The sequence below is a fragment of the Pleurodeles waltl genome, chromosome 8, assembly GCF_031143425.1.
Source record: "Pleurodeles waltl isolate 20211129_DDA chromosome 8, aPleWal1.hap1.20221129, whole genome shotgun sequence".
Lineage (NCBI taxonomy): Eukaryota > Metazoa > Chordata > Amphibia > Caudata > Salamandridae > Pleurodeles > Pleurodeles waltl.
Genome location: NC_090447.1, coordinates 630,748,192 through 630,761,487, shown reverse-complemented (window position 1 = coordinate 630,761,487; position 13,296 = coordinate 630,748,192). Strand labels below are relative to the sequence as shown.

At 43.0% G+C, this 13,296-nt stretch overlaps 1 protein-coding gene across 2 annotated transcripts in view; it reads right to left on the bottom strand.

Annotated features, from left to right (window-relative positions):
• Positions 1-13,296, bottom strand: part of CNKSR2 (connector enhancer of kinase suppressor of Ras 2) — a 1,907,760-nt gene that overhangs the window by 1,537,905 nt on the left and 356,559 nt on the right. For both annotated transcript variants that reach the window (XM_069204730.1, XM_069204731.1), the window contains exon 2: positions 12,325-12,488. In XM_069204730.1, the coding sequence (XP_069060831.1) occupies positions 12,325-12,488 (164 nt within the window). The remainder of the gene's footprint in view (positions 1-12,324; positions 12,489-13,296) is intronic.

Here is a 13,296-nt window from a genome sequence, read left to right as displayed (position 1 = left end):
TGATAACTGTTCAGACACTTTTAGGAGCAAGGGTTCACCCCCTTTACCAGGGAGTCAGTAGAAGTCCTTGTATTCAATTAGTGTAGGGTTGTGTCAGGCCATCATCCTTACTTAGAGGGAGGCAAGAGGTTTGGTGGCCTAGTAAATTTTGCTACAGTAATTTGGTACCTGAGGGTGCGGTGAAGGATGAGGGTTCCACATCTAAATTTTTAGGTAGGCAGGACACTTTGCTAACCAATCCTGGGAAGTTAGCTTCACATGTGCCGGTTGAGGTCAAAGAGAAGAACTAGAGAGTGAAATTTCTGGATATGTTCTATCTGATTAGGCCCAAGAGGTGGGAGGGTGAGGTGAAAGAAAAGGATGGTAAGGATGCCTCCTCTAAAGAGAAGCAGCCTAGGGTGGAAGAGTCCATTAATAATTGGTTGTTTGGCTTTAACATTTTCATTACGGTGATGTTGGAAAAGAAGCCTGAGTTGGCTGCACCCATGATTTCTTACGTGAATGAGATTCTGAAGGCTCACCAGACATACGGAGGGACTGCTTGGTTGAATGATGACAGGGATTTTAGATGGGCTCAGCTAGAAGATCTGAATATTGGAGGGGCCAGACAGAAGTTAACATTTGGCTAGAGAGTCTGAATAACAAGACAGGGGGTAGTGGTGAAAAAAAGGTTCATTTTGGGCTTTCAACAGAAAAGTGTGAACTCGGCCAGCAGGAGCCTGTAAGTTGAAACTTGTGTGCTCATTCTGAGGACATCCCTCCCATCCAGAATTTAAATGTGTTAAAAATGTAAAGAGAGAGGAAAGGACTCTTCTAACTCTGCTGGCAAGTAGGTCATTGCCCACCCTGATCCGGTTGGATGACCTTCTTTCTTGGCTGAATCTCTACCCTAGTAGAAAAGCAGCTCTGGTGTTGTATCACAGTTTTTCTATTGGTTTCAGCATCACAGCTTCTGGGGTGGTGCCTGTCCCACACTGTGCCAAATTGTTGTTGGTTCAAGCACATCCTAGGGTAGTCATTCAGAAATTGGAGGAAAAAAGCTCTTTTTGTAGGATTGCTGGGCCCTTCGTCAAACCACCTTGGTCTAATTTTGTGTGCTTTCCCTTTCTCTAGGCCGACTGTCAGCTCAATGGTTGGTCTTACACACAAACACCATCATGTCAGACTGTACATTGAGGTGAAGGAAGACTTAATGGTCTGGAGAGAGTTTCTCCAGCAATTCAATCGAGAGGTGGTCTGGCCTGTACCACCCATTTCTAGTGAGTCCCTGGGCTTGCTTACTGATGAGGCTGGCAGTGTTTGTATTGGTGCCATTTTGGGACAGTCGTGGTGCAGGGCAGACTTTTCCGCTCAATGGCATGATGCAGGCCTAACCAGGAATGTGGCATTTTTGGAGCTATTTCTGATTGTGGTGGCAGTCACCATTTGACCACGTTTTCCAGAATAGGTCTCTTATATTCTGGTCAGGCAATTTGGCGGTTGTTGATGCAATCAACAGGCAGGGAGCATCTGCAAACAGGTCCTGAGGTTATTGAAACATCTTGTCTTGCTTTGCTTAAAGCTAAATGTTGTCTTTAAGGCCAAGCACGTACCAGGGGACTATAACTAGGGGGCTGATGCTTTATCTCGCTCAAAGTTGCAGGAGTTCTGGGAGTGTCACCCAGAAACAGTGGAGCTGATGACAGAGTTCCCAATGTCTTTGTGGAAGATTGGAGCCACGCACTTCCGGATTTAGTGGCAGCATCCTTAACCAAGAATACACAGGGGCATACCAGAAATGCTTTGGGACTTACATCGGCTTCTTGATAGGGCTGGGTGTTGTTGAGCCACTTTCATCTGCTTAAATTTTGCTTATTCTTAGTGTCTTTGATGTCACAGTGCAGGACAGTATCTTACACAAGGTCACACTTGCCTACCATCACCTTCTTCGTCAAAGCGAGGGGCTGCCAGGATGTAGGTGGTTGCTTTGTAGTAAAGAAAACCTTAGCTGGATGAGCTAGGATGGAAGGTATGATCAAGGATAAGAGGAAGCCCCTTTATGCACAGATGTTGAGATCTGTTCTAGTTAGCCTCCGTAAGGTCTGCACTTTGAGGCTGCATTGTTTGGCAAGGCATTCTCCGTTGCCTTTTACAGGGCTTTTAAGGTCGACGAGTTAGTGGGGTCCTGTAAAACAGATTTCATGGGTGTTCTGCAATGGACTGATGTGCGGTTATGCCCAAATAAGCTGACCCTTAGGTTAAGGATGTCCAAAACTGACCAAGCCGGTGAGGAGTCATAGTAGAACTCAGAGAGGCACGTGGGTCAGACTTTTGCCCGGTATTGCATATGGGGGGCATATCTGGCAGTCAGGCAGAGGGTGTAATCATCCGCTCTTTTCATTCACCCCAATGCAGAATGCTTGTCCCGGTAGTAGATTTTGATGTTTTTTCGCACTGCACTCACTAGCATTGGTATGGACCCCCAGGGGTACTCCTCACATTCCTTTAGTATTGGGCTGCAACTGTGGCAGCGTTGGCCGGTTTGTCATCCTTTGAGGTCAAGCAAATTGGTGGCTTATCTTCACCTTGTTTTCAGTGTTACATCCACCCTAATTTGCTGTGTTTCTCTCCTCTTGCATTGTTTTGTGCTGTTGTCTGTTCTGTTGTTCATTCTCCATTTTTTTTCTTTCAGTTTACCATCCAAGTTTGTGTGGTTCCTTGGTCACTCTTTTGTGCGATACGCTGCCTACCATTTGCAACTACATTGTAGGCAGAAGCCTGCAGCGCTAGATGAAGCCTAGTTCCGATGTTGTGCAGCTGGGGGCCTCAAGATCAGCCAGCTATGGCAAATCATGGAGGACCTGAAGGGTCACGCGAGACTGCAGTTCCTTGGGGTATAGGGCAGCCAGGGAAGCCCTATTGTTTGAAATTGGGTGGCTGGGTAGGACTTTCCCACACGCAATCATTGCGTGGTCGCACATGTTACTGTGGTGTAATTGGGGTCCAGGCATGAGGGCTAGGGCCCTGAACGTATCAGTCTGGTGCCTCAATGCCGAAATGGCCAAGCTTAGCCCAGGGAACCCAAAGATTGCCCTATAACAGCATGGTGGGGAGTCCTACAACTAGTACAACTGGTTCCCGAGGGCAACACTGACGACGGAAAGGATAGCATTGTGAATCCTGAGGAGTGATGTACACACCGTCTGGGGGGCAAGGGCATACAGTTAGATGGAGAGGGCATGGGGTTCCCTGATTGGCATATTTGTTTTACTAGTAAGTCCCTAGTACAGTGCACCAGAGGTGCCCAGGGCCTGTAAGTCAAATGCTACTTGTGGGCCTGCAGCACTGGTTAGTCGCCTTTTAAACATGTCTCAGACCTGCCACTGCAGTGTCTATGAATGCAGTTTTAAACTGCCAATTCGACTTGGCAAGTGTACCCACTTGCCAGGCCTAAACCTTCCCTTTTGATAAATGTAAGGCACCCCTAAGGTAGGCCCTAGGTAGCCCCATGGGCAGGATGCAGTGTATGTTAAAGGTGGGACATGTACTTATGTGTTTGCTTTTAAATATTATTAAAGTGCAGGTTCCCTTAGGCAGCAGATGGAAATATGGAGTTTAGGATCTCTGAGCTCATAATTTAAAAATACATATTTTAGTGAAGTTGGTGTTTAGAGTGTGTGTTTGAAAATGTAACTTTTAGAAAGTAAGCATTTTCTTGCTTAAACCATTCTGAGACTGCCTGTTTGTGAATTCCCTGTCTGGGTCAGTTTAACAGTTGGGCTGTTTTCACCTCTCTCTAGACAGTGATACAAAGGGAGCTGGGGTGTAGCCTGCATATCCTGATAAGCCATCTGTGCTAGGAGAGAGGGGAGGAGTGGTCACTCGCACCTGAAAGGGCTGTGACTTCCCTCACACAATGCAGTCTCCAACCCCCTGGTAAGTGTCTGGGGCCTGGCTTGGGCAAGGCAGGATCTCACAAACAAGAGAGACTTTCCTTTGAAGTAGGCTTACTTCAAATACAGGAAGGGGTATAACAAGAGCCCCAAAAACCTCTGAAAATTAGATCACTTCTGGAATCAAGAGGAACCTCTGCCAAGGAGAAGAGCTGGAAAGCTGAGGAGAAGTGCTGACCCTGCCTGTGACTGCTCTTTGTTGGGCAATCCTGAAATTGCTGCTTCTGCCTGGGAAAGGGGACAAGGGCTGGACTTTGTGGTAGATTCCCGCATGAGTAGAAGCTTCAAGGTCCTGGACTGAGCTTGCCCTCTGTTCTGAAGTCTCAGGGCTATCAAAAACTTCCCCTACCAGCACCTGGACTCTTGTCTGAGACACCTGCCCTGACAAGTGGTGCCCTATCCAGTCCCTGGGCAATTCAAAGGAGAAGCTGGTGACGATCCAAGAAAACCGACCTTGGACAACTCGGGACCGATGCCGCTGCTGAATCCCATGACGCTGCCTGCAACCAACTCTGTGGTCTTCGCTAGAGTGTGATGACCCTCACAGGCCCGACATTGCTGCAGCCCTGCTTAAGTCCGCGACTCCATGGAAGTCACTGCATCAATCCAGATATCGACTCTGCCTGAAGTGCGTGGATTCAACGCTTCACACCGACGATGCCCCACCTCCACCACTCTGAAGCAAGGATCTGACGCCTCTTCATGACACCTCTGCTCCTTCGCCCCACAGCACTGGAACTGACACCGCCTTGGATCCAGCAAAGCCGCGATCCCCGACCTCACGCACTAGCTGGTTCTCGCATTTTACTAAGGTACTGTACCAGGGGGTCTGCGCGACTCCCTACCTGGCCCCATTGGTGTCAGATTGTTGGGAATTTCCCCGTCACAATGCCGTGTTATCACCTCATCGAAGCAATTTGTGTGTCTAAGCACTATTTTTTTTGTTTAATCTTAAAAAATTCATAACTTGACTTGTGTATGTCGGATGTTTGTCGTTTTTGTCTTGTTTTGTTTAGATAAATATTAGCTATTTTTCTAAATCTGTGTTGAGTCATGTTGTGGTGTTTTTACTATATCACTGTGTATGTTGGTACAAATACTTTATACCTGGTCTCTGAAGTTAAGCCTGCTCGTGCCAAGCTACCAAAGGGGTGAGGTGGGGTTAACTGAGGGTGATTCTCCTTTACCCTGACTAGCGTGAGGGTCTTTGCTTGGATACGGGATAACCTGACTGCAAAACAAAGCCCCCATTTCTAACACAGTACAAATGACAGTTTTTGTATTTCTTTGTTGAAAAAATGTCTGCATTTTCTAATGTAACTTGGATATTTTAAGAAATCAGATTGGTTGAATCTAATTTGTTTTGATTGGATTTGTAGTAATAAAAATGTCATGCTTAACTGTTGATATTTGTAAAAAAGTATGGCACTCTTCCCAATGACAGATGGGTTCCCAAAGACAGATCTCATTGCCTTGTCATTGACTAGTGGATTGGGGGTGGATACAGCATGAGGATTAGGGGGCTCCAGGTCCCATGCGTTTTAGAGGGTACATTTCCCTTGCTTTCGATAAAATGTGATGGGTTAGAATGGCAAGGATGTAGCTGGAATGGTAGATGAATAGCCATAGGAAGTAATCGTATAGGTCAGCATTACCTGTGTGAAAAGTAATGGGTTAGTTTCCACAGTGTGCAGTGTCATGTGGATTGCAGCATCGCTAGGGAGCAGTGAAGTGTACTGCTATCTACATGGAGCAGAGCAGTGTGACATGTTGTTCTGAGACTAGAGCTTGGTGTGGCAAATTGGTGTCCCTTAGGTGCAATACAGTGAGTAAATCTTCCTATGACACGATGAGCAGAAATGTGGTATAATTCCTACCATGTAGTACATTGTAATTCAATAGTGCTTTGAAGCTGGAGAGAAGCGAATTAAAGTTCATAATATATAGTCATTGTCATGGGTTAATTTCCAGTGGAGCTAGCGGTCTGTGATATGTTGGTGCATAGAAGATGTGGAGTTTACTGCAGTGGGTTAGTGATCCTGGGATGCAATGCTATGACTTATTATAGTGACCTTAGGATTCAGAATAGCATGGTATTAGCTTGTGTCATGGTTTGGTGCAGGTGCAGTGAGTTATTTTCCCTAGTGTGTTGTGCAACGTGGTGGGTCACTTTCACAGATTTCTACTACAGTTTGGTGGGCAAGTGCCTCTAGTAAACAGTGAACTCTGGTGGAAAAGGTTCTGTAGATTGCAGTACAGTGTCATGGGTTATGTGAATTAGAATTTATATGATGCACGTAGTATAGTGGTTTAGTGCACATAAAAAAATGGAGGTCTGATAGTGTCTGTAGGAGACAGTTGATGTGGTCGGATAGTGTGTCAAGAGTGCAGTGCCATGTGCTTTGTTACCATCCCTTTAGAACAGTGAGGCATATTAGTGGTGCAAGGATTCAGTTACATGTGGTGGGCAGCTTCCCTAAGTGGCAGTGCAATGTGTTCTGTTACAATACTAACTCAGTGGGTCCCTGTCTCTAAGATACAGTTCGATAGATGAGTGTTTTCAATATGCAGTGCACTGTGGTGATATTTTTTCCCTATGGTTTAGAGCATTAGGATAGATCCACACACTCAGGAACAGTGTCTTTGGTTAGTGTCCTTAAAATAGAGTGCACCATTATAGGTTAATATCCATAGGCCCTGCCAGAGCTGCCAATGATAGCACCAACACAACTAATAATCATCACACTCCTACAAGTGACATAATTCAGACTATTCCAGGCCACACAAAGCTATAGGAATGGCATGGGTGCTAGGTATTATTCTTTTTATGGTATATTGAATTATTTAACGCTATTGTTGTGTTCATCATGAAATGGAGACAGACAACACTACCATGTCACAAACTGTCATTAGGGCTAGTGTTGAGAATTAAATGCAGGTGCCGAGTACTGGAAACCACTGGCTCAAATTAAGCATTAAGTGTAGTGTCTTCATGCCTGAAAAGCCTATGTAACATAGTGAATTATTGTATACAGAATTCAATGTTGTGAGTTAATGTCGCAACATGCAGGCAGATGCATAGTGGCAGTATCCCCAGGGCGAAGTGCAGTATGACTTGTTTGCATCTCTATGTTGCAATGCAGAGAGCTAACGTACAGAGTATGAAGTGAAGTGTGATTGGTTAGGGGCCCTATGAAGAAGTGCGTTGGGTTAGTATTCCTAAAATAAGGGCATTCTGGTGGATTTGTAGCGTTTTCAATTCAAAAACATCTGATTGGTTAGTGTCTTTATTACAATGCAGTGCAAATTTTTGATCTAATGGCCCTTGGATGAAGAACAAGATGGAGTGTAATCATCCCTGCTGCACAATGTGGTCTATATTGGACCTTGCCAATCAATCTAGTGGGTGAGTGTCCCTAGGATGTGTTTCCCTATAGGGCTTTAGTACCTCTAAGAAGTAACACATAACACATTTCAGTGTGTTGGGCATTGTCCTAGAATGAAGGGCAATATGCATCATGTCCCTAAGATTGACAGCAGTGTGGTGGTGGGAAAATGTCGACAGGGTGCTCTGCAATGATATTGGTTCGCTTTCGTAAAATACAATATAGTTGACTAGCATGCTGCCTCCAGTATGCAGTATAGGTTGTGGACTTGTTTCCGAGTATTCTTAGGGAATATAGCTACTTTTCTGAGTTTCTGAAAAGCAAAGAAGTTTGTCTCCTCAAAAGCTGGCATTAGAATCGATAAATATCTGTAGCCATGGGGCATGTGATCCACATGCTACTTCATGATCTGAGAAATATTCTTCTAAATTTTAGAGTTTTTAATTGGTATTTCTGCTCCTGTCCCTCTACGTATCTGTAGTTACACGGGGCAAAATATATAATTAACCATCTTTTCAAATCATGGATCACTTTATTACTGATTTTTTGGCAGAATAGGTTTAACTATGTCCGAGAAATAAAAGTGGAAACATGCAATCTCGAAAGCTCATCCCTCACCTGCAGCCTGGAATATAGATCAGGATAGTGGAAACCACCAACAACGAATAAGAATTCCTGAACGCAAATCGATGTACATGAGGACCATTTATAGTAAAGGTCACACAAGGTTGCAACTGCTACCCATCTCTGAGGCTTTCCTGGCACATGCACAGCCTTTGCAATCTTTCGTTCAGGGACTCCAGTGCTTAATTTGTACCAGTGGTTGTAGGTGGTGGGTCCTGCCACTCTTTTAAGAAGAATAGACTTACATTTCATCATCAGACTTTGAGCCCATGCTAGAGAGCGAAAATCATAAATGGGACAAAGAAGAAGAAGGAGAAAGATCAGAAAATAATGACAAAGGCAGAAGCAGGGAAAAACGGTACATTTTAAGACTAATAAGAGACATTAAGGCCCATATTTATACTTTTTTAGCACTGCATTTGCGTAATTTTTACAAAATGCCATTGTATTTCGTAAGTTTGCGCTGCTTTTGCGTAAAAAAGCGGCGCAATTGAGGCGCTAAAAAAGTATAAATATGGGCCTAAGTGCAGCGGTGGAAGAAAGAGGCGCGAGGTGCTATCTAAAGCATGTAGCAGTGGTATTTGGTAAACTCAGCATTCGGCACTACTGGTGGTAGCCTCCAAAGAAAAGCTCGGGTCCCAGCACTTATGTTTTGCTACAAATCAAGCACTGGGTCTAGGACATTCAGAAAACAGGGCTCTCTAACTGACATTTACTTAGGCAGTTCTCACCTCTTGGAACAGAATGTCAGAATGTTTCATCTATCTGTCACACTTTCAGGACATAGCCTGCCGCCAGTGTCACCATGAGTGAGTTCCAAGTAGAGGTGGCAGGCCTCACCATCTTTCTCTGTTGGTGCCTATGCTTTCTGCAGCGGGCAGCAGCAAAATGCCAGGCTCACGCATATCAGACGAAGAATGGCCCATCACTGAGGGATTCTCTGTACATCGCACCGTGGTGACCTCATTCTTCCACCCGGCTATGAACCAACCAAGCTACAGAATGGTAGTGGGGAGATGTTGCACCGTCAATCACAGATCTCTTTACCCTAAACCAATGTTGTGGTCGTGACTGTGGGCAGAACACATTGCATGTACCCTTCGTACAAAGCACGGGGCTCAGGTTAAGGGATCTGGGAATTCATGGCTGTACTTAGCCATGTTGGCTGAATATGATGTAGGATGGCATTACTTGAGCATATGAAGCTGCAGTAGGCCTGAGATGACAGCATCAGACATTTGATAGCATATGCTAGGTATATCTTTAGTAACTTTGTTATCATTGTATTCACCTTAAACTACCAACAGTTCTTTTCTGTAGTGATATTACTTTCTGTAATAGTATTGAAGTCAAAGGTCAAGTAACTTCACTTTCATCCGGCCAAAGATTGTGCGATATTAGTTCTAATAACCGTGTAATAACTGTGTGTGTGCTGATTGTGTTTGGGTGAGTGAGAGCACGCATGTGTGTGTGTGTGTGTGTGTACTACAGGTGTTTTACTCATCGTACAGGTTGTTAAGCAAGTTGTGAAACACTTTGCAGCATTTCACATTATCCTTGGGATTAGCAAACTCACGTAGTTACACTGTAATTGAACGGCTTCTTAGATATTTACAGATAACCACAATTTGAGCTCAGAGAACAGAATAACTTAGCAGCATAATGATAAATCTGGAAAACATGACAGCCATTACCTGTTCTTTGAAGTCATAATGAAAAAGAGAAGTAAAAATTGTCACTCATCAAACGGCAAAGCAGAAAACAAGTCACCACCTTTAGGAAGTTGTCATGATGAATTTTTTAAATGGACAACCAGGATTATGAAGAGGGCATGCTAGTCCACTTCACTTGGGCAATGCATGCAATAAGAAAGCGAATCCGTCCATTCTTCAGTGTTACCATAGTAAATATAATAAGCAAGCCTAGGGAAAACTGGCATTTATTGCAAATTAAGGGCCTGGTTTAGATCTCGGTGGACGGGTTACCCCATCACAACGGTGACGGACATCCCGTCTGCCGAAATATAAATCCCTTTATTTCCTATGGAATTTATATTCTGACAGACGGGGTATAAGTCACTGTTGTGAGGCAGTAACCGATCCGCCAAATTCTAGGTCCTAAGTAACTGATCATCAAGGCAGCAATTAAATGTGACATTTTACTTCACTAACATGAACCTTAAACGCCTCCTTATGTTAAACATATGACTTAAGTGAAGGAATCAATTTATTCTAGAAGTTCTTTAAATAGGAGCCCGATTAACAAACATTCCTGCCGTAAAGCCTGCACTGTTGAAAGTGGAACGTTTTAGAAGATGAAAAACCGAACACATTGTTTGTCAACATTTAAATTCCTCATGAATCACAATGAAATGGGGCAAACAGAGATGTTCCCCTTGCTTGAAATTTGCAATGAAAAGATTGAAATGGTTACCAACTGCCCCTGTTTGTTAGTTAGTACGTCTTCACCTAGTGTGGGCAACCTGTTAGGACAGTTTCCACTAAAGGCATAACAGCTGCGAGCATCCCAAAAAGCAGAGTCTGTTTCCTTCTGCGCCTGCAAGCGCACAAGTGAGTGGAAACCTGTGAAGATTTGTTTTTATATGTATATTTTTTTAAACGTAAAACGTCAGAAGCTTATCAGCCGCAGCTAAACCTATTTACTCTGCCAATGCTTGTTTCTCAATGTGGAAAAATATTTTGTCAGTCACGTCAATAAATTATGATTATGTTCCTTGAACTATACTGCCATCACTTTATAATTTACACCTATGTTTTCAAGGTGTAGTCTATTTGTACAAGTGTAGGGAGGATGAAAGACATTGCAAATATTTGTGAATATATATGACGTTGTGACTTGTGGGTATTCGCCACATTTTCAACAGCCACTTACAAAGCTTTTTTATGGGAACATCCATTTTCCTACCACTCAATCCACTCTTGCACTGCAGAAAATAACCTGCTGGAAAATTGTCTGCGGGTATAAGTGCCATGGACGTGTAAATATCTGCAGCTCCTGTTTCTGGAAAAATAGGGGCTGGCATATGTGCCCCAAATGACACTTTATCCTCAACTCAGTGCCGCTTGGATATGCAAAGTGTTTTGTGAATAAGGACCACAGTGAAGCCCTTGCGTTCTAAAAAAAAAGGCCAGATCGATTTTAAACACTTATACATCTATAACATAATCCCATGTAAACTAATCTCAAAAGATCTAAAAAGGAAATAATTGTCCACCAATTATTTACTGTTGAAGACATAATTTTCTATGTCAATATTTTAGTTCAGGGGACAGAATATCTATTTTCCCTAGAGCACTTAATCAGAAACCGCTTGAAATGAACTATGAAAATATTATACTTTCCTGTGTTATAGACATTACCTGTAATCACCATCTGTTAATATCATCTATTGGGTAGTCTTAAAATGGTACTTTATAATAAACACTTTAAAAAATCTTGTTAGACGTCCCGAAGCTTTGTGATGCATGGATTTCCATAATTCCAGAAATACAAGAGTATTTCTTCTACTCTTAGATGATCATGCATCCACAAGAATTTACATATACTTAGGATCTTATTTAGAGCTTGGAGGATGGTGTAGTCTGTAATAATCATAGCAGATAAACTGTCTGCTATATTACAAGTGTGCTAATGCCCAAACACTTGTCATACAACAGAGAGGATATCCACGATGTTTGTGACAGAATCTTCCATCCTCCACTCTCTAAATAAGACCATTAGTATCTCAATCAGCCTTGTCCTTTCTAAGGAGTCCCACTGATGGCATTACTCTCTCTGATGATTTGCTCTTCAGATGTTATATTCTATTGATGACCTGTAAAAAAGCGTTCCCCAGACTTGAACTCTTCCCCATTGTGAACCATATTATCGGTGCCCTCGTAAATCTCCCAGTAATTCCGCCTCTACCGAAGTAGAGTTACCAGGGGAATGCTGGGATCTCTTAAAACGGAGGATTTACGAAGTGAATTGTTAATTGCGGGTCAAGTTCCCCCAATAATTCTTTGCTAATTCCTAGTGGTTACCTGAATCTTAGGGTCAATCACCACAAATTCACTTAGTTCTCCTGCATCTCATAATTCTGAGGGGATGGTAACTGCTATTTCACATTTCCACTTTCGGTTCCACAGATTTTTTGGAGTTTGATTTGGACCTAACACGTTAATGCTGTTAACTTTGATATTTATATCTTATGCCATTTGCTTTTTTGCTTTATTAAAAAATGTTTTGTATTGGTATTATGCAAGGAAATGTGTATATAAATGTATAATTGCAATACCTATACAGAATGACTGGCAATAGACATTTATAATGCCTCATCATCCATAGCTCTGTCTCCTCTACTACTGCAAGCAAAAACTTACCAGAGCACAAAGCAGGTCAACGGCTTCTAATATGAGTTCCTGATGTCCAATGCGGGTGACTCCCAGTTCCTCCAGTTCTTGGTGAGTGATGCGCAACAGTTGGTCTCCACCAATTTTCTCTCTCTCAAAGCTCTTGATATACTGCTGCAGGCAATCATCAAGTCCTAGAGAAAAAAAGTGCTGTTCAGTAATCACATCCTATCCAATGGTGTCACTCTTATGTAAAACAAGCATTTGAAAACAAGCTGAAGCATTGAATCCACAGAGTTGTATGCATTGTGAAAAACACTTAGCTATGTGTATCAGCAAAAATAACTTCATACTATCTGCCTGACTGTCGATTGTGTATTACAAGTCATACAAATACTGTAAAATGATGGGAGACAGAACATGACTAATGGAGTGAGCAATGAGAAAAGCAACCGCCTTTCCTCTGAACAAAGTTACTGCCCTTGCAGCCACTATTTGTTTAAGCCTCTTTTCCGCACAGCTTGTGAAGAGCCTTTCCTTTGTAGAATGTTTTGTGGCTCAGAAAAACCGTGTGCATCTTGTTCACCAAAGCTCTTTATAATTCCCTGAGTGCTAATAAACCTCTGACTGCTAGGGTGCACAGCCACGCACTTTAAAAGGAACATAGATCATGACTACTAACAACAGCACAGCCACTGGTGACTTATCCCTAGTGCCAAAAAATATAATAACGTACGATATATTTTCTTATATGTCAAAATGATAGGATTATTTTTTAGAACTGTCGATTCAGAATTAGAATATTGATTGGCCTGTCAAAGGTGGGCAGCCAATCAGACTGCAACAGTCAGCTAGAAGAACAATCGAAGGGGTTGTGGAAGTACTGGCATATTATGTGCTAATTATAGCTGTGCTACCTTACAGCTAGCAAATATTGCTCCTTAATGTCCCTTGCCTTCCTATTCCGACCTTGCGTTCAGCTCGGGCCTTTAGAATCGGTAG